This window comes from Musa acuminata, chromosome BXJ3-3 (assembly GCF_036884655.1).
Source record: "Musa acuminata AAA Group cultivar baxijiao chromosome BXJ3-3, Cavendish_Baxijiao_AAA, whole genome shotgun sequence".
In the NCBI taxonomy this organism is placed as follows: Eukaryota; Viridiplantae; Streptophyta; class Magnoliopsida; order Zingiberales; family Musaceae; genus Musa; species Musa acuminata.
The window spans coordinates 20,422,742-20,444,941 of record NC_088351.1 but is presented as its reverse complement, the minus strand read 5'-3'; the positions used below and the strand labels follow the sequence as shown (position 1 = coordinate 20,444,941).

Here is a 22,200-nt window from a genome sequence, read left to right as displayed (position 1 = left end):
TCTTTAAATTTGGTATATTAATTATCAGTGACGTGTATAGTGTTTGCCACTTCATGTAGATCATTGTGCTTGAGGAGTGGAATGTTTGTGCTCACATCTCAGCTTATCGTGCTCATTCCGAACCTGGTGATAGGAAACTGTGATATTTCTTTTTTGGTTGGTTCTGCGTTTAAGTATACACTTTTTATTTGGATCGGTAGGCGTCGTCAGAGCATCTGTTGATTTTGATTTGCATGTGAGATTTGGTCCAGCAAAAATGTAGAGTTGGAGTGGTCTTCGCCCGCCGGCCCAGACCAACATAAGCTAATGGAAGAGGTACGGAACTGAACCCCACGTTTAGGCATTGTTTCTGCTCCATGGGACTCCCACTCACCGTCCATGCCTCCAACAAGGCTGTCGCCGCTTACGTCCGCAGCGGCGACCTCCGCTCCGCCCTCAAGGTGTTCAACGCCATGCCCCGCAGAAACACCGTATCCTGGAACTCCCTTCTCGCCGGCTATTCCAAGAAGCACGGCCGCCTCGACGAGGCGCTCCGCCTGTTCGCTAGGATCCCTTGCCCTGATGTCGTCTCCTACAACACCCTCCTCTCCTGCCACCTCATCAACGCCGACCTCCGCGGCGCCCGGCGCCTCTTCGACGCCATGACCCTCAAGGACGTCGCCTCCTGGAACACCATGCTATCGGGCTTCTCCCGGATCCGCGCCATGGATGAGGCCCGGCAGCTCTTCTCCGCGATGCCCCAGAAGAATCACGTCTCATGGAATGCAATCGTGTCGGGTTTCGCACGAGCCGGCGACATGGACTCGGCGGAGGAGCACTTCCGTAGAGCGCCCGATAAGAACGATGTGGTCTTGTGGACGGCGATGATATCTGGATACATGGACGCTGAAAATATAGAGAAGGCCCAGGAGCTGTTCGACGCGATGCCTACCAGAAATCTGGTGTCCTGGAATGCCATGCTCGCCGGGTACGTTAAGAACAACCGAGCAGAGGACGGGTTGAAGCACTTCCGGAAGATGCTAGTGTTCCCACAAGTCATACCTAATCCGTCGACCCTCAGCAGCGCTCTTCTTGGGTGCAGCAATCTGTCAGCTCTTGCGTTGGGCAAGCAGATCCATCAGTTGGCTCACAAATTGTCTTTAATCCATAATTCTACAGTCGGCACTTCGTTGATGAGCATGTACTGCAAGTGCGGAGAATTGGATGATGCATGTGTACTGTTCGATGGAATCCAGACAAAGGATATAGTTACATGGAATGCTATGATTTCCGGGTGTGCACAGCATGGGCATGGAGTGAAAGCAATAGAGTTATTTGATGCAATGAAACGGGAGGGAGTAGAACCCAATTGCATCACGTTTGTTGCAGTACTCACTGCATGCAATCATGCAGGGTTGCTGGAGCTCGGCATCCAATACTTTGAGTCAATGAAGAGAGAATATGGTGTGGAGCCTGAGTCAGATCATTATTCATGTATGGTTGATCTCCTGTGCCGTGCTGGTTCGCTTGGGAAAGCTGTGGACTTGATCCTCTCCATGCCATTCAAACCACATCCAGCTGTCTTTGGAAACTTGCTGGGTGCTTGTAGGATCCATAAAAGTTTGGAATTCGCTGAGTTTTCCGCACAGAGACTTGTGGAGTCAGAGCCACAAAGTGCAAGAGCTTATGTTCAACTTGCTAATGTGTATGCATCAATGAACAAGTGGGGGGATGTTTCCAGAGTGAGGAAGTCCATGAAACAGAATGACATTGTTAAAATGCCAGGGTACAGCTGGATCGAAGTGAGGGGCATCTTCCATGAGTTCAGATCTGGAGACAGGATTCATCCACAGTTGGACTTAATTCATCAGAAATTATCTGAGATGGAAAAGAGGATGAAGGCTGTCGGCTATGTGCCAGACCTCAGTTTTGATCTACATGATGTTGGTGAGGATCAGAAGGAGCTAATGCTGATGAGGCATAGTGAAAAACTTGCTATTGCTTTTGGGTTGATTAGCACTTTGCAAGGGACTAGACTCCGAGTCTTCAAGAACCTTCGGGTATGTGGGGATTGTCACAATGCTGCTAAGTTCCTTTCCTTGATTGAGAAGCGTGACATCATCCTCAGAGACACCACTAGATTTCATCATTTCAGCAATGGTAATTGCTCGTGTGGAGATTACTGGTGAGGAACTGGAGATTACTGGTGAGGAACTTCAGCAATGATTTCTTCTTGATTCAATTGTTGAGAAGGCCACTGATGCAAAGTGATTGGAAGAATGAAAAGATGCAATAAAAAACCTGAAATTGTAAGTAATAATATGCCTCATCATCCTGCATTAAACATTTACTTTTCTTATTGCATTTCAAATTCCTATAAGATGCTAGATGATTTTTTATTTGGAGGACTACAAAAGAAAATGCTGCATATAGTCCTCTCTAGGCACTCAAGTAGATGTTAGGATTAACCCTTCAAACTAGGGCTTTTCCAATTCAATGAGGAGAAAATTCTACCAAGATCGGAACTAGAGAGTTCAAAAAAAACTTTTTATTGCAGAAAAAAAAGCAGAAATAGCAAAAAAAAGGTCTTATAGGTACCACAAGACCTACTATTTATAGGGCTATTATTGCTCAATTCTTAACTGGAATATACTAGGATAATGTCTTGATCGCAATACCCTTGCAAGTCTTGGTTTAAGTTGCCTTTTTTCTCTTCTTATTGTGGCCAAACATCCTTGCATATCCTTGTTTTGTGCTTATGAAGCTTCACGAATATAAATGGTTTGACAAATTAGTTTATCGCCCTCTCAAAAGAAAATGTTCTATTTTATTAAATTGTGTATATGTTGAAGCCAAAGCAATCAAATAGTTATGGTTACTCTGGTCTTTGTTATGATAACAAATCTAACATTTCATATTAAATAAACCAAGGTTTGTCTTATCGGTATGTATTAGTGTACCGACAAGTCATTGGTATGATATGTATTAAGGCATATCGATGTACCATGTGTCGGTACAACAGGGTGTATCGACGATATGCCCAAAATCATTGAAAATAACTCAAAATATACCTGAAAATAGAAAGAACAAAAAGTTATATTAGGATTTTTAAGTTGAAAATAAATATAAATTTAGTATAATTTTAGTAAAAATAATCTAAATTAGGAAAGAACAATGATATATCTTTTTCAGGCTTTGAGGAGTAATTTTGTGGTACGTTTCAGATCTTTCCGTTAATAATGAATTATCTATAAGGAAATGATTTGAATTGTTAGATTATTTTTTTAAACAACTTAAACTTTAAGATTCAAATGAATTATGTAATCAATCAATGGATATACTTGGTTCTAACATAGAAAAAAAACGACGGGACACCACAGCCAGTGGATCGGGGTCCTCGATCCTATGTATCTGTATATCAATTTGATATGTTTGTCGGACTTAATCCTGAAATTGATCCAACGACATAATATATTGATACACCGTATGTCATTGGTGCAACAATGTAGTGATGGTCGTAGTCTGATTGTCGTGAACCACATGTGTCTAAGACGACGCTTAAGGCTAGGATGAATGTGACATGTATTGGTGTGGAGTATAGAAAATGTTAGAACTCTTACTTTCGTTGTCGATCTGCTGCTCTATATCATAAGATCGATTAACGTGCTATCACATACTTAGCTGGTTTTGCTTAAGTCGTGCAGCACCCTTACGTGTCCGTCCACAAAAGTTAGTTTCCCTGAAACCTCCTATGGTCCCTTAGGACCTACAAAATAGAAAACAAGTTAGAGAAAGCGTCTCATTTGGGATCTACAAGCAAGCATGTCAGCAAACACTTTATAGCCAATACAAATTATAAATAAACTTTACAAACTTTGAACAGTCGCACAACAAAGGGTCCAAAATGGTCCACTACATACCGAAATACCCACAAGTGCCCACATGACACAACATTTGTTTGCAAGCCTAAGATGACCACCAAAACCAAAGAAAATGGGGTTGCTAAGCCTACTATCAGTCCTTTACATGCTATGTAAAGCATAAACAAAATCGAAAGACACTAACATACATGAGCATTACTTCAAACACTTTGTTTACAGTTTTGTCCATGACATTCTCTCTCACTTATTCCTTCGATGCCCTCATCGAAGCCTTTGCAGACATTGTATCTCCTCGCCTTTGCTGAGTCTTCAATCTTCTGCTCTAGTTGCAATACGCTTCTTGGCTCCCAACTGCCCTCTGCTACTATTATTGAGTAGTTGAATTTTAATCTACTGTGCTGCTTCAACTCGTCAATGACTTTGACTTTGGTGTGGGGTCGGCTGAGTTGTGCTGATCCATGTTGTTTCCTACGGATCTCTCAGATGAAGGAAAAGAGCATCCTTAGTATGCGTCAGTCTCTTAAATGGCTAATACCGCTTGAACTAGGTAGATGCTTGTTGAAGCTTTAATGAGCATCGCCTCGCAGACTTTAAAGTTTTTGGGTCCATCCTCTATAAAATTTGCCTATTGATTCTTCTTCTACATAGTCGTCACTTCCAAGTAGGTTCGCATCACTTCCACTTTCGATTGACATTCCATTTGAAAATGAAGCGGATAATCTACTCTCAGTAACATTGATCACCAATGGTGAGGGTTTGACAACTATTGTCTTCCATTATGTTTCTTCGAAGGGTCTTTAAACTTGTGTAAAGCTCCTCTGCTAGATAGATAAGAGAATTGAGGTACTCGGTTTCGCCCATTCTCTTACGAGTTGAGAAGGCAAAAGTTACATAAGTTCGCCCGCCTCCTTGAGGGTTGTCCTCCATGCATTGAGCTGGTTGCCAACCTTCCCTCGCTCTTTTGCTCACACTTCTGAAGAACTCGAAGTGTTTGCACTCCTTGCATTGAGTTAGCTACTGTGATTCACCTTCTTAATGCCATCGAACTTTTGGAATACAAGAAGTTTTCACCCCAACTTGGAGCAAGTCTCTAATAGTTTTGGTCATCTTTGGGATTGTACTATCTTCTCCATCATCTTTGTTGCCTACTCCTCTGAGTTTCAAAGGTACAACACCATGTACTACCTACTTCGTTCCTTGGTCAAGCACTCTTGCATTGGCCTGAAGTCCTCTACTTTTGGCTATCTTGATGAGAAGCTCGTTGACACTGGTCTTACGAAGTTCCTTGGCCTCTACACTTCAACCTTGCCTTGGTACTTGGAGTTTGCCTCTACATTCTCCACCTCCTCGGCCCCTTTCACGACCAAGCGCTCTCCCTCCATGATAATAAGAGATCGATGACTTCACAGAAGTCCCGCCTTTGCGGTACCATGGCGCTACCATGCCCATGGCCCTACTATTCGTCGCCTCACATCTGCGTTTTTTTCTTCACGATCGGTAGATCTGCCTTTGTGGCACTCCTCCGAGTCCACCTCCATTCTAACCGATGCTTGGTTTTGGGTAGCTAAATCCCTCTAGACTTATCGTCGCTTCCTCGCTCCTTTCAACCCACTGCTTCAACACCTTTGTGTTTTCCAAACAGTTCTCCTTGGTTGATGGAAAGATAGACTGCAACTCCCATGCATGGCCCCCGCCATCATGTTGCAGGGTTCACACCGATTCTGTTCTATTTAGCTTCCTTGGTAGCAACATTCGCTTACTCGGCCTTGTCCTTTGACTTGTCGGGCTCCCTTAAGTGAATATAAGCTCTGGAGCAATCCAACTCTCCAGTCGCTCTTATCATACTTCTATATGATCAAGTTCCCCCTTGGGACTCACTAGTACTTATATTCGAAATTCTCCCTTGGTGGTACACAACCCCCATATGCTGATGACCAAGGCTTTTATCCGATGCAAAATTCAATTCATGTACGAAAGACCCTCCTCTGCGATACCATGACATTCACTCATTGAATCCATAGTCTTTCTTGTTGTCGTGTTGTTCACTGAAGTGGAGCTCCCAATAGCTCCCAATTATACCTTCGTATGATCTAGTCCCTCGCTGGACTAGTTTCGTATGTATCGCATTACCACGAACTATTCCACTACAATCTGCTATACCATGTCCCCTCCTGGTGATATCTCAATTGCATTCTAATCATTGTGTGAACTCGAATTGCAATCCCTCCATGTGTGACCTCTGTTAACACATCGCAAGGCCTCTTCCACCTTTGATTGTGTTTGCTCCTTTGGCAATCGACCTTCGTCCAGCCGCTCTCGGGTCGCACCCAGACGAAGCATAGCTCTAAGACAGTCCATCACTTAGTAGCTCCTGAAGTCCACCAACTTCGCTAAATTGGTGCACCATTATCTAGATCCTAGGCCTCTACCCTCACCGGCACAATCTCCGCTGTACACCGCTTCCTTCATGGCAACTCAAATGGTAGCACTATGGCATATTCTTCAAAAGTACCCGCCTCCGTGTCCTCTTGCCCCATGTCAAGGCCATCTAAACCAAACTTCATCTCCGCAAGTTGAGTCGCCTTGGTTCCTTCGTCAAATGTTTCTCTGAGATAAAGTGTATGTGCCTCAAAGCTCCCTTCGTCTTTGGCACCATGCAGGATGAGTCCCCTTCATCAGAATGAGGGACCCATGGAACGACATGATCCTGCTCTTGCCTCTACAAAAGTTTAAGTCCTTGACCTCTATTCAAGGAAAGCTTCATGCCTTTGCTCTATATTCCATCTTTTATGCTGACTCCCTTCATGCGGCTTGGGTACTTCACCAAGTTACACCCAAGTTGCTCATTTCCTCGATTTGCATAGAGTTGATGGTGGCCCTCGCGCCCACCATTCCACAGGTCAGCCCTTCGTTGAGCCTGATCTTCATATCGGCTCTAAGTGTACCTTCATTTTGTGTTACGTTGGGTCGCTCCCTCACTTGATCTAACAATGTATCCACCAATGCATTATCTCATGCGAAATCATATGATGACTCATCGTCACTCGCTCGGTCCGTTGAGCTTTGTAGGGTTGTTGTCTTGAGGTACTGCTCAACATGTGCAGTCCGTTGCACATGATTTTCCCTTTGGAGAATCGAAACTTATCCCTCTAAGGTATCTGTCCCGTTGGAGCAACTTCTCTCTTCGCATCTTTCCCTCTGGAAGTTTCGAAGACCACCATCCCCTTGGACTACTCCGCCTTGCTGAACAAACTATGCATTGTTCTGCCCCCACAAATGCACTTGCTAGATTGGGATTCCTCGCCAATACAGCCCCTGTTGCACCCCTCAAGGCTTAGCAACATGCTGAACTCGCTGCACATATCAGCCTCCTACGAACTATCACGGACAAACTTCTAAACAGGATATTTTATGTAATGCTTATGTATGTCCGTGTCTTTTGGTATGTTCATACTTTGCACAGCATATAGAGGGATGGCCGAAGACTTAATAGTCCAATTGTAGTTGGGTTGGTGGCCGCTTTAAGCTTGTAAATAAAGGTTATGTCATGTGGACACTTGTGAGAGATTTTCGGTCTGTGGTGGACCATTTTGACCCTTTGTTGTGCAACTGTTCAGAGCTTATAAAGTCTGTTTGTTATTTGCATTGTCTATGAAGTGTTTTCGGAAATGTTTGCTTGTGGATCCCGAGTGAGGCGTTTTCTCTAACCCGTTTTCTCTTTTGTGGGTCTTAAGGGACCATGGGAGGCTTCGGGGAGGTTGACCTTTGCGGACGGACACGCAAGGGTGTCGCATGACTTAGGCAAAACCAGCTAAGTCCGTGACAGATGGTATCAAAGCGGGACAAGCACTCGTAGAAACACTTAGCATGCAAACGTGGGGGACCTAGCAGGGCTGCGTTGAGGGCAGTCAACACACGCACGACCGTTTGGGGGTAAACGAGCATGGAAATGTAGGGAAAAGGAGTCGCTCGGAGGAGCGGGCATCTGAGATTGGCATTCAGAGGAATGGCCAACCCTTCGTGCAAGAGGCACCACGAGAACAGGCAAGCTTAGAAGAATACGGAGTGCACAAAGGTTGGGATGGCTGAGTTTGAGCTACGGCCTAACGTTAACAACTATACTTGATGGTGCTCAAGGCAAGCGAAGCGCTTGGTAAAGGATAAGACCATGCAAGGTGCAATGAGTTGCTCAGTGACCGAAAGAGTTGTGCAAAGCTCACAGAGGTGAGGGGAATTGCTAACTCGAAGAATTCGGTACTCATGCATGGGCTTGTATGCGGACTATGGAATGTTCGTGGCCATCCCAAGGCGACCGAAACTCGGCGCCATGGTGTCACGGACAAACTTTGAAACAGGATGTTTGATGTAATGCTTATATCTGTCCGTGTCTGTTGGCATGTTCATGCCTTGTACAGCGTGTAGAGGGGCAGCCGAAGGCTTATAAGTCTCATTTTAGTTGGGTTGGTGGCCTCTTTAGGCTTGTAAATAAAGGTTGTGTCATGTGGACACGTGCGAGAGCTTTTCGGTCTGTAATGGACCATTTTACCCTTTGTTGTGCCATTGTTCAGAGCTTGTAAAGTCTGTTTGTAATTTGCATTGTCTATGAAGTTTTTTTCGAACATGTTTGCTTGTGGATCCCGATTGAGGCGTTCTCTTTAACCCGTTCTCTCTTTTGTTGGTCCTAAGGGACAATGGGAGGCTTCGGGGAGGCTGACCTTTGCGGACGGACGCGCAAGGGTGTCGCACGACTTAGGCAAAACCAGCTAAGGTCGTGACATTATGGTATCAGAGCAGGACAAGCACTCATAGAAACACTTGACATGCAAACGTGGGGGACCTAGTGGGGCTGCGTTGAGGGCAGTCAGCACACGCGCGATCGTTTGAGGGAAAATGGGCATGGAGATGTAGGGAAAAGAGTCGCTCAGAGGAGCGAGCATCTGAGATTGGCATTCAGAGGAATGGCCAACCCTTCGCGCAAGAGGCACCACGAGAACAGGCAAGCTTGGAAGAATTTGGAGCACACAAAGGTTGGGATGGCTGAGTTTGAGCTACGGCTCAACGTTGACAACTATACTTGATGGTGCTCTAGGCAAGCGAGGCGCTTGGCAAGAATGAGACCATCCAAGGTGGAATGAGTTGCTCAACGACCAAAAGAGTTATGCAAAGCTCACAGAGGTGAGGGGAATTGCTAACTCGAAGAATTTGGTACTCATACATGGGCTTGTATGCGGACGATGGAATGTTCGTGGCCATCCCAAGGCGACCGAGACTCGGCGCCATGGAGCATTGAAACTTTCTCTTCGTCATGTGAAGGATACGTCCGTAGGAGGCTGAAGTGTGCAATGAGTTCAGCATGTTGCTAGGCCTTGAGGGGTGCAGCGGGGGCTGTATGGACGTGGAGTCACAATCTAGCAAGTGCGTTTGCAGGAGGCAGAACAATGCACAGTTTGTTCAGCAGATCGGAGTAGTCCAAGGGGATGGTGGTCTCCGAAATGAAGAGAGATGTTGCTCCAACAGGGTAGTTATCCAGGAGGGATAACTCCCGGCTCTCCAAAGGGAGAATCATATGAGACGGACCTCACATGTTGAGGAGTACCTCAACAAACAACAACTCCACGAAGCTCGGTAGACTGAGCAAGCGGCGAGGAGTTGTCGCATGATCTCGTCGAGAGAATGCATTGGTGGATGCATTGCGAGATCAAGTGGGCGAGCGACCTAAAACAACTTAAATGAAGGTACACTTGGAGTCGATGTGGAGATCGGACTCAAGGGAGGGCTGACCCGTGAAATGGTGGGTGCGAGAGCCACCATCGACTCAATGCAAAAACGAGGAGCGGAGCAACTTGGGTGTAACTTGGCGAAGTACCCAAGCCGCATGAAGGGAGCCAGCATAGAAGTTGGAACATGGAGCAGAGGCACAGTGCTTTTCTTAGACAGAGGTCAAGGATATGAACTCTTGCAGAGGCAAGAGTAGGATCATGTTGTTCCATGGGTCCTTCATTCTGACGGAGCGGACTCATCTTGCATGGTGCCAAAGACGAAGGGAGCTTCGGGGCACATGCACCTTATCTCGGAGAAGCATTTGATGGAGGAACTAAGGCGACTCAATTCGCGGAGGCGAAGTTGGGTTCAGAAGGGCCTTAGCACGGGGCAAGAGGACGCAGAGGCGGGCACTCTTGAAGAATATGCCACAGTGTTACCATTTGAGTTGCTATGAAGGAAGCAGTGCGCAGCGGAGATTGTGCTGGTAGGGGCAGAGGCCCAGGATCCAGACAATGGTGCACAGATTACAGTGAAGTCGGTGGACTTCGAGAGCTACTAGGCGACGGACTGTCCTAGAGCGGTGCTTCATCTAAGTGTGACCCGGGAGTGGGTGGATGAAGGTCGATTGCCAGAGGAGAGAACAAAATCGAAGGTGGAAGGGACCCTGCGATGTATTGGCAGAGGCCACACATGGAGGGTTCACAATTCGAGTTTATTCCACAAGGATCAGAATGCAATGGAGATGTCACTAGGAGGCGACAAGGTGCAGCGGATCGTGGTGGAACAGTTCGTGGCAATGCGATACACACAATCTGTCCCGTGAGGGATGAGATCATATGGAGGTATGATCGGGAGCTATTGGGAGCTCAGCTTTGGTGAACAACACGACGGCAAGAAGGGCTATGGATTCAAGGAGTGAAGGCCATGGTACCGCAGAGGCGGGTCTTCCGGGCGTGCACCGAATTTTGCATCGAATGAAAACCTTGGTCATCAGCATATGGGGGTTGGGTTCCACCAAGGGAAAAGTTCGAATGCAAGTACCAGTGAGTTCCATGGGAGGGACTTGATCATGCAGAGGTATGATCGAAGCAGCTGGAGAGTTGGACTTCTCCAGAGCTCATATTCGCTTAAGGGAGCCCGACAAGTCAGAGGACAAGGTCGAGTAAGCGAACGTTGCTACCAAGGAAGCTAAGGAGAACAGAATCGGTGCAAACTCTACAACGTGATGGCAGAGGCCATGCATGGGAGTTGTAGTCTGTCTTTCCATCGACCAAACGGACTGCTTGGAGAACACAGAGGTGTTGAAGCAGGGGGTCGAAAGGGGCGAGGAAGCGACGATGAGTCCAGAGGGACTTAGCTACCCAAAATCAAGCATCAGTTAGAATGGATGTGGACTCAGAGGATTGCCACGGAGACATCTCTACTGATTGTGAAGAAAAGGGATACAGAGGCGAGGCGACGGATAGTAGGGCCATGGGCATGGCAGCGCCATGGTACCGCAGAGGCGGGACTTCCGTGCAAGTCATTGATCCCTTGCTCTCATGGAGGGAGAGCGCTTGGTCGTGAAAGGGGCCGAGGAGGTGGAGCATGCAGAGGCAATCTCCAAGTACCGAGACAAGGCTGAAGGGCAGAGGCCAAGAAACTTCGTAAGACCGGTGTCAACAAGTTTCTCATCAAGATAGCCGTAAGTAAAGGACTTCGGGTCATGCAAGAGTGCACGACCAAGGAACGAAGCAGGAAGTACGCGGTGCTGTACCTTTGCTACTCAGTGGAGTAGGCAGCAGGGTTGATGGAGAAGATGGTACAATCCCAGAGGCGACCTCATCTATCAGAGAATTACTCCAAGTTGGGGTGAAAACTTCCCGCATTCCAGAAGTTCGATGGCATTGAGAAGGTGAATCATAGTAGCTAACTCAACGCAAGGAGTGCAAACACTTCAAGTGCTTCAGAAGTGTGAGCAAAGAGCAGGCGAAGGCCAGTAACCAGCTCGATGCATGAAGTACAACCTCGAGGAGGCGGGCGAAGTCAAGTAACTTTTGCCTTCTCAACTCTTAAGAGAATGGGCGAAACCGAGTACCCCAATTCTCTTATCTATCTAGCAGAGGAGCGCTGCACAAGTTCAAAGACCCTTCGAAGATAATGGAAGACAATAGTTGTCAAATCCTCACCAACGGTGATCAGTGCTACTGAGAGTAGATTGTCCGCCTCATTTCCCAACGAAATGCCAATCGAAAGCGGAAGTGATGCGAACCTACTTGGATGTGACAACTAACTGAAAGAAGAGTCAATGAGCAGATTTTGTGGAGGAAGGACCCAAAACTTCAGAAGTTTACGAGGCGATGCTCGTTAAAGCTCCAACAAGCATCCACCCAGTTCAAGCAGCATGTGGAAATTTTGAGAGACTGGCACAGTAAGGATGGTCTTTTCCTTCATTTGGTGGATCCGCAGGAATCAACGAGGATCAATACAACTCAGCCAACCCCACACCAGAGTCAGAGTCATTGGCGAGTTGAAGCAGCATGGCGGATCAAAGGTTCGACTACTCAGAAACAGCAGCGGAGAGCAGCTGGGAGCCAGGAGGCGCATTGCAGCTGGAACAGAAGATTGAAGACTCAGCAAAGGCGAAGAGTTGTAGTGTTCACAAAGGCTTCGACGAGGACGTCGAAGGGATAAGTGGGGAAGAATGTCACGGACAAACTTTGAAACAGGATGTTTGATGTAATGCTTATATCTGTCCATGTCTATTGGCATGTTCATGCCTTGTACAGCGTGTAGAGGGGCAGCCGAAGGCTTATAAGTCCCATTTTAGTTGGGTTGGTGGCCTCTTTAGGCTTGTAAATAAAGGTTGTGTCATGTGGACACGTGCGAGAGCTTTTCGATTTGTAATGGACCATTTTACCCTTTGTTGTGCCACTGTTCAGAGCTTGTAAAGTCTGTTTGTAATTTGCATTGTCTATGAAGTGTTTTTCGGACATGTTTGCTTGTGGATCCCGATTGAGGCGTTCTCTTTAACCCGTTCTCTCTTTTGTTGGTCCTAAGGGACAATGGGAGGCTTCGGGGAGGCTGACCTTTGCGGACGGACGCGCAAGGGTGTTGCACGACTTAGGCAAAACCAGCTAAGGTCGTGACAATGGAGCATTGAAACTTTCTCTTTGGCATGTGAAGGATACGTCCATAGGAGGCTGAAGTGTGCAACGAGTTCAGCATGTTGCTAGGCCTTGAGTGGTGCAGCGAGGGCTGTATTGACGTGGAGTCACAATCTAGCAAGTGCGTTTGCAGGAGGCAAAATAATGCACAGTTTATTCAGCAAATCGGAGTAGTCCAAGGGGATGGTGGTCTCTGAAACGAAGAGAGATGTTGCTCCAACGTGACAATTATCCAGAAGGGATAAGTCCCGGCTCTCCAGAGGGAGAATCATGTGGGACAGATCGTACATGTTGAGGAGGAGTACCTCAACAAACAACAACTCCACGAAGCTAAATGGACCGAGCAAGCGACGAGGAGTCGTCGCATGATCTCGCTTGAGAGAATGCATTGGTGGATGCATTGCGAGATCAAGTGGGGGAGCGACCCAAAGCAACACAAATGAAGGCACACTTGGAGTCGATATGAAGGTCAGACTCAAGGGAGGGCTGACCCGTGGAATGGTGGGCGCGAGGGCCACCATCAACTCAATGCAAAAACGAGGAGCGGAGCAACTTAAGTGTAACTTGGCAAAGTACCCAAGTCGAGCATAGAAGATGGAACATAGAGCGGAGGCACAGTGCTTTCCTTGGATAGAGGTCAAGGACATGAACTCTTGCAGAGGCAAGAGCAGGATCATGTTGTTCCATGGGTTCTTCATTCTGACGGAGTGGACTCATCTTACATGGTGTCAAAGACGAAGGGAGCTTCTGGGCACATGCACCTTTTCTCGGAGAAGCATTTGATGGAGGAACCAAGGCGACTCAACTTGTGGAGGCGAAGTTGAGTTTAAAAGGCCTTGGCACAGGGCAAGAAGACGCGGAGGCGGATACTCTTGAAGAATATGCCACAGAGTTGTCAGTCAAGTTTCCAGGCAAGAAGCGGTGCGCAACGAAGATTGTGCTGGTAGGGGCAGAGGCCTAGGATCCAGACAATGGTGCACCATTTTCAGCGAAGTCGGTGGACTTCGGGAGCTACTAGGCGACGGATTGTCCTAGAGTGGTGCTTCATCTAGGTGTGACCCAAGAGTGGGTGGATGAAGGTCGATTGCCAAAGGAGCGAACAAAATCGAAGGTGGAAGAGACCCTGCGATTTATTGGCAGAGGCCACACATGGAGGGATCATAATTCGAGTTCATCCCACAAGGATCAGAATGCAATAAAGATGTCACCAGGAGGTGACATGGTGCAGCGGATCGTGGTGGAATAGTTCATAGCAATGCAATACACACGACATAATCTCGTGAGAGACTAGATCATACGGAGGTATGATCGGGAGCTACTGGAAACTCCACTTCGGTGAGCAACACAACGGCAAGAAGGGCTATGGATTCAAGGAGCGAAGGCCATGGTACCGCAGAGGCGGGTCTTCCGTACGTGCATCGAATTTTGCATCGGATGAAAGCCTTGGTCATCAACATATGGGGGCTGTGTTCCACCAGGGAAAAAGTTTGAATGCATGTACCAGTGAGTCCCATAGGAGGGACTTGATCATGCAAAGGTATAATCGAAGCAACTGGAGAGTTGGACTGCTCTAGAGCCCATATTCGCTTAAGGGAGCCCGGCAAGTCAGAGGACAAGGTCGAGTAAGCGAACGTTGCTACCAAGGAAGCTAAGGAGAACAGAATCGGTGCAAATCCTACAACGTGATGGCAGAGGCCATGCATGGGAGTTGCAGTCTGTCTTTCCATCGACCAAAGGGAGCTGCTTGGATAACACAAAGGTGTTGAAGCAAGGGGTCGAAAGGAGCGAGGAAGCGACGACGAGTCCAGAGGGACTTAGCTACCCAAAATCAAGTATCAGTTAGAATGGAGATGGACTTAGAGGAGTGCCACAAAGACATATCTATTGATCGTTAAGAAAAGGGATGCAGATGCGAGGCGACGAATAGTAGGGCCATGGGCATGGCAGCGCTATGGTACTGCAGAGGCGGGACTTCTGTGAAAGTCATTGATCCCTTGCTCTCATGGAGGGAGAGCGCTTGGTCGTGAAAGGGACCGAGAAGGTGGAGCATGCAGAGGCAAACTCCAGGTACCGAGACAAGGCTGAAGGGCAAAGGCCAAGGAACTTCGTAAGACCGGTGTCAACGAGCTTCTCATCAAGATAGCCGAAAGTGAAGGGCTTCAGGTAATGCAATAGTGCACGACCAAGGAACAAAGCAGGCAGTACGCGGTACTATACCTTTGTTACTCAATGGAGTAGACGGCAGGGTTGATAGAGAAGATGGTACAATCCCAGAGGCGACCAAATCTATTAGAGAATTACTCCAAGTTGGGGTGAAAACTTCCTGCATTCTAGAAGTTCAATGGCATTGAGAAGGTGAATCACAGTAACTAACTCAATGCAAGGAGTGCAAACACTTCAAGTGCTTCAGAAGTATGAGCAAAGAGCAGGCGAAGGCCAGTAACCAGCTCGATGCATGGAGGACAACCTTGAGGAGGCGAGCGAAGTCAAGTAACCATTGCCTTCTCAACCATTAAGAGAATGGGCGAAACCGAGTACCCCAATTCTCTTATTTATCCAGTAGAAGAGCTTTGCACAGGTTCAAAGACCCTTCGAAGATAATAGAAGACAATAGTTGTCAAATCCTCACTAATGGTGATCAGTGCTACTGAGAGTAGATTGTTCGTTTCATTTCCCAACGAAATGCCAATCGAAAGCGAAAGTGATGCGAATCTACTTGGAAGTGACAACTAAGTGAAAGAAGAGTCAATGGGCAAATTTTGTGGAGGAAGGACCCAAAACTTTAGAAGTTTACGAGGTGATGCTTGTTAAAGCTCCAACAAACATCCACCCAGTTCAAGCAGCATGGGGCATTTGAGAGACTAGCGCAGAGTAATGATGGTATTTTCCTTCATCTGGAGGATCCGCAGGAACCAACAAGGATTAACACAACTCAGCCAACCCCACACTAGAGTCAGAGTCATTGGCGAGTTGAAGCAGCATGGCGGATCAAAGGTTCGACTACTCAAAAACAGCAGCGGAGAGCAGTTGGGAGCCAGGAGGCGCATTGCAACTAGAGCAGAAGATTGAAGACTCAGCAAAGGCAAGGAGTTGCAGTGTCGGCAAAGGCTTCGACGAGGACGTCAAAGGAATAAGTGGGGGAGAATGTCACGGACAAACTTCTAAACAGGATGTTTGATGTAATGCTTATGTATGTCTGTGTCTTTTGGTATGTTCATGCTTTGCACAGCATGTAGAGGGACGGCCGAAGGCTTAATAGTCCAATTGTAGTTGGGTTGGTGGCCGGTTTAGGCTTGTAAATAAAGGTTATGTCATGTGGACACTTGTGAGAGATTTTCGGTCTATAGTGGACCATTTTGACCCTTTGTTGTGTAACTGTTCAGAGCTTATAAAGTCTATTTGTAATTTGCATTGTCTATGAAGTGTTTTCGGAAATGTTTACTTGTGGATCCCGAGTAAGGCGTTTTCTCTAACCCGTTTTCTTTTTTGTGGGTCTTAAGGGACCATGGGAGGCTTCGGGGAGGCTGACCTTTGCAGACGGACACGCAAGGGTGCCGCACGACTTAGGCAAAACCAACTAAGTCCGTGACAGGACGTATCCTTCTCATGTCAAAGAAAAAGTCTCAATGCTCCATGACACCGAGTTTCAGTCGCCTTGGGATGGCCACGAACATTCCATAGTCTGTATACAAGCCCTTGCATGAGTACCAAATTCTTCGAGTTAGCAATTCCCCTCACCTCTGTGAGCTTTGCATAACTCTTTTGATTGATGAACAACCCATTCCACTTTGCACGGTCTCATCCTTTACCAAGCGCCTCACTTGCCTTGAGCACCATCAAGTATGGTTGCCAACGTCGAGCCGTAACTCGAACTTAGTCATCCCAACCTTTGTGCGCTACGTATTCTTCCTAGCTTGCTTGTCCTTGTGGTGCCTTTTGCGCGAAGGGTGGGTCATTCCTCTAAATGCCAATCTCAGATGCCCGCTCATTTGAGCGACTTCTTTTCCTTACATCTCTATGCCTGTTTCCCCCAAACGGTCACGCGTGCTAGCTACCATCAACGTGGCCCCGTTAGGTCCCCCACGTTTGCATGCCAAGTGTTTTTATGTGTGCTTATCCTGCTCTGATACCATATGTCACGTACTTAGCTAGTTTTGCGTAAGTCGTGCAGCACCATTGTGTGTCCGTCCGCAAAGGTTAGCCTCCTCGAAATCTCCTATAGTCTCATAGGACCTACAAAAAAGAAAACGAGTTAGAGAAAGCGTCTCACTTAGCATCCACAAGCAATCATTTCAGCAAACACTTCATAGCCAATGCAAATTACAAGCAGACTTCACAAGCTCTGAACGATCGCATAAAAAAGGATCCAAAACGGTTCACTACAGATCGAAATACCCACAAGTGCCCACATAACATAACCTTTGTTTATAAACCTAAGATGGCCACTAAAACCAAAGAAAATGGAGCATTTTACATGTTGTGCAAAGCATGAACAAAACCGAAAGACACGGACATACATGACTATTACTTCAAACACCTCATTTACAGTTTTGTCCGTAACAGTTCTATTGCTCGGAGAAGTATGACCAACTATCACCATACTGTTGTTAGTCATAAGATTGTCCATTATACGACGGGTGTGAATACAATGAACTTTGCTCTGTGTATATGTCGTATAGGCTCTGTTGCATCTACTCAAAATCATCCACTGCCTTTTCCCTCCGTGTATAAACTTGATTAGTACCTTGTCGAGTTAAATGATCTAAATCTTGGATGTCATATGTAAAATACTGCTACTCTGTCTATACACTACTCTCAAATTGTATAGACGGGTCCATCGACTCCCCGGCATCGTTGCCATCATTGGTCAAGGCACTACTGTCCACGTCGCTACCATGTCTCTGGACTGAGTGGGTTGTCAAATGTGATTGCGAAGGTGTCTCATCGCCCAACTTGATTCTTTCCAATGGTATAGCTGATGTTACTACCTTTGCCTTTGCCTTTGCCTTTGTATGCTAGCAGATGACTATAACGGTTGGGTGTCTCTAGTTCCTCTTGATTATAGTGTTTTTTCCTCTTAATCCTTCCAAATTAGCTTCCCAAATCTGATCTAATCCATAAATCATAACTTTATTGAGTTTAAGAGAATGAAAATGTGAGAATGAGAGAGAGATGTGAGTGAGAAAGAGTTTGAGAGAGTGAAATGAGTTGAAAGAGGGGAGAGGAAATGGTTTAAAAACCCTTTCCTAGGGTTCAAATGGTCAATTTGACCGTTTGAAATAGGAAAATCTCAGCCCTTGATCGGTAACATCGAAATCCGACTATTATCGATCAATAGAGGTCAGTAACGATCGGATTTCGACCGTTAGCACTTGTACAGACCTTATATCGCTCGATATGGGGTCATATAATGGTATTGTCCTGTAGAGGACGATCCGCGTTCCAATCCCCTATCGGATTAGTACATACCGCCTATACCCAGGCGGTATAGGTCGACACGACGAACCTTGAAATAAACGGTTAACTAACCAAATAATTTATCCTTGGTTGACTACTAATGTCAACTTTGATTGGTTGAGATGTTGGGTACCATATCTTGAGCTCAACTCTAGAGAAAGCTCAACATAATGAATGAAATTATTTATCAAACCAACTAAGGTTACTGCCTTGATGGAGTTGAGACTTTGATTTTCTTTTTTATAACACTTTTCTAAACAGAAGAATTGGATAATCTTGATACATGTTTTGGATTAATTATCTATTGATAAAATTGTCCCCTTGCGCAGATATTATTTGGACTTGGGAGTAATCTTCAATTGGAGTACAGTTGACTTCTTGGTATCTCCAGAGGAAAGCATCATTGTCTTACAATTTTTCTTGAACCATGAAAGAAAGGAGTTTAAGAAAAGGTAATTCTGTTAGTCCATGTAGTCAATAGTCAGATGATGAATGCCCATGTTCAAAGATGGAAGTATTGGTAATATATCCTTTTGACAGAATAATCCTAGTAAGAAAAAGCGTTGATCAAGCCTTTTTAATTACTTTATCAGTGGCCTAGTAAGGTTAGCTTTATTTCCAAGGGAGATTGGGCTCAACAATTGCCTTTGTTCTTGCTCATCCATCATTTTTTACAACAATGTATTTATATTTTTCAGATGGTTAGCACTATAAATCTCAGCAGCTCCAATTTCGTTTAGACCATTAAGTGTTGTAGAAGAATAAACATTCTTTGAGGGATGATGATAATATGGTAATCATTCATATCCATCAATGTCCTTCTTATGTGAATATTGATTAAAATTACTCTAGCAAGTGGAGGTTTTTGGATCATACTCCAATAGTAGCTCATCAATTCCCATCCTTTCTATAATTTGCAGGTTCAGAGCCCTGATTTATTTCGATCAAAATGTTCAGAAGCCTCTCCACCTTTGCCTCAAACTCGATTTTGTAAGGAGGCACTAGCTACCTTAAGTACTGTGATCCTTGCCTTTCTTCGATACTGCTAATGATATGAATTTGTTTCATGCAATTAATGCTTTGAGCTTAGTTTATAAGTAGGTTGGGATTTCAGCCAAACTGAAGGGCCAGGTTTGCCAGCATGATCCCTCACCATATCAGTGAATACTACCCGCAACCATGCAGTGTACTACTTTCAAGCTGATTATGCTGCTTGTTCCCCAAATTTCATGAAATATCCCTCAACCGGCATCCCAACCTAAATCAGACTGTCTGATCCCCTCCAATTGAACATCATCAACGTCAGTGGAAAACATTGCTTTGGAGTCGATCAACGTACCACCTCAACCTCATACCAACTTATCATCACAAGCTGCGGTAGATACAATGAGAGTCATTTGATCTATATTCATTCTTTCTCTTATGTAAATTAATCTGACTTCTCATAATGAGTCGATAATCTACCTGCTGATATTTGACTTATCATAATTTGACCTTTTTCCAGTGGTTGGATCTGTTGGCTGGTTTTGTTGTTTTTATTGGTCTGTTGAAAGAGTTTGAATGATGATGAGGTACGATGAGTATGATAAGGTACGATGTTTCCACTGCCAATAGAGTTTGCTACACAGTAAGTACCATGATTCCCTTACATCAGTATATTTGGCATGTTGATTAGTTCAGTGTCTTTCTGCTCTTCATCAATGACAACCTTTTCCATTGTACTTACTGTGTAATGTTTGGCATCAGTATATTTGGCATGTTGATTGTACTTCATAATGTTCAAAAATTAATTCAAGTTTGTAATGTTTGGACTATAATAAAAAAATTTAATGATAATAAATAAAAAAAATTAATAATAACGGTTACATTAATAATGAATAAAAAATTAAAATATTTAAATCATACTAAATGAAAAAATTGATGATAATGAATGATGAACTAAATGAGAATAGATATATTCTCTAAAAATTAATGATAATGGATGAGGAACTTAAATGGAACGGTTACACCCTCTCCATATCTGATCCTGCTTCTAGATAGGTATATTCTTTGTCTCAGGCAACAATAATATGATGAACATAGTCATGAGCAAAACCCACCACCTAGAAAAATAACACACCGAACTTGAGGTGGCAAAGCATGGATTTTAGGCTACAGTGCGTCAGTAAGTGTTTGCTACTACAATGATCATGTCGTGTAGCTTTGTGTGGATGTCTTGGGTGCCTTGTATCTTTGAAGTTTTTTTTTTTTTTTTGTCTTTTGGAGAGAGTAGATAGAATGTTGGACGGGACAATTGGGTGTTTCAGTAAGGATGAGAGCACCAAGTTCTAAAGTAGGTTAGCTTAGAAGGGGGCCTTTATGGTCTCATCGCCTTCATCGTGGTGACATGATAAAAGAGAGAGAGAGGGAATGGATTCATAGGGAGAGCTCCAATTCAACTATGCATCGGAGTAGATACGGAGTAGATATGTTTGTAGTGCCTCGAGGTTCCCTAGTGCTTCCTTAGCTTTCTCTATTGCCTCCTTCACCTTAAATTTATGGTGCTCTCAAAAACTAGGAGATGAGAGAGGAGAGAAGAGATGAGGTAAGGAAGGAGGAGGTGAAAGAGGAGATAGGATGAATAGAGAGGAGGTAGATACGAAGAGAGGAGGAATGAGGGGAGACATAGGTGGAGTGGTAAAATTCGTATCAAAGAATCAATTTTTTTTAAATTATTTGATTAGAATAAGAGGGTAAAATAAAAATTTTAAAAAGAATGTTCGTTAACAGAGAAGCATCATAGGATAAAAAGTAAATAGTATAGGCTTTCACCATGGCACTCAAATATGATACTATAGTTTTTTTTTTATTTTAGGATGATTTTATTGAATTTGGTACATTTTCATGTTAAATTTATAATAGAGTGTATCTTTATTCATTTTTTACTGTAATGACATGAAGTTCCTCTAAATCAACTGAAACTTTCAAATCAGCAGTCAAATATGAAAGTAACATTCACTTCAGTATCCTTTTTATATTTTTTGAGGATTTTATGAGTTTTTCAATGGAATTTAAATATTTTTACAGGGATTTTGTAATAAGTATATTTTAGTTCATTTTATAACAATATGAAGTTCTTCCAAACCATATAAAATTTTTACATTAATAGTCAATTGTAATAGGAATCATCATTCCATTATCTTTGCTATTTTTAGATGATTTATTAGTGTTTACTATAAAAGTTGATAAGTTTTATGCATCAAATGAATTATGCAATTTAGTGTATTTTATAACAATATGAATTGCTTCCAAACTATATAAATTTTCACATTAATAGTCAATTGTAATAGGAATCATCATTCCATCGTCTTTGCTATTTTTAGATGATTTATCAGTGTTTACTATAAAATTTGATATGCTTTATGTATCAAATGAATTCTGCAATGAATAGGAATCATCATTCCATCGTCTTTACTATTTTTAGATGATTTATCAATGTTTACTATAAAATTTGATATGTTTTATGTATCAAATGAATTCTGCAATGAATAGGAATCATCATTCCATCGTCTTTACTATTTTTAGATGATTTATCAATATTTACTATAAAATTTGATATGTTTTATGTATCAAATGAATTCTACAATGAATAGGAATCATCATTCCATCATCTTTGCTATTTTTAGATGATTTATCAGTGTTTACTATAAAATTTGATATGTTTTTTGTATCAAATAAATTCTGCAATAAATATGAATCATTATTCCATCGTCTTTGCTATTTTTAGATGATTTATCAATGTTTACTATAAAATTTGATATGTTTTATGTATCAAATGAATTCTGCAATGAATAGGAATCATCATTCCATCGTCTTTGCTATTTTTAGATGATTTATTAGTGTTTACTATAAAAGTTGATAAGTTTTATGCATCAAATCAATTATGCAATTAAGTGTATTTTATAACAATATGAATTTCTTCCAAACTATATAAA

At 44.1% G+C, this 22,200-nt stretch overlaps 1 protein-coding gene across 4 annotated transcripts; it reads left to right on the top strand.

The window, feature by feature from the left end:
* Positions 1 to 76: 76 nt before the first annotated feature.
* Positions 77 to 21,445, top strand: LOC103973629 (pentatricopeptide repeat-containing protein At4g16835, mitochondrial). Of its 4 annotated transcripts, XM_065142247.1 has the most exons (6): positions 77 to 315; positions 393 to 2,288; positions 18,556 to 18,678; positions 18,925 to 19,019; positions 19,147 to 19,603; positions 19,731 to 21,445. In XM_065142247.1, the coding sequence occupies exons 1-2, from the start codon at positions 307 to 309 to the stop codon at positions 2,166 to 2,168; spliced, it is 1,785 nt and encodes a 594-aa protein (XP_064998319.1). In that variant the 5' UTR covers positions 77 to 306; the 3' UTR covers positions 2,169 to 2,288; positions 18,556 to 18,678; positions 18,925 to 19,019; positions 19,147 to 19,603; positions 19,731 to 21,445. The 4 variants fall into 4 exon arrangements, with proteins under 4 accessions (XP_064998319.1, XP_064998317.1, XP_064998318.1 ...); XM_065142245.1 differs by lacking the exon at positions 77 to 315 and having other exon boundaries at positions 322 to 2,288; positions 19,731 to 21,444; XM_065142246.1 differs by lacking the exons at positions 77 to 315; positions 18,925 to 19,019 and having other exon boundaries at positions 322 to 2,288; positions 19,731 to 21,444.
* The last annotated feature ends 755 nt before the right edge of the window (positions 21,446 to 22,200 follow it).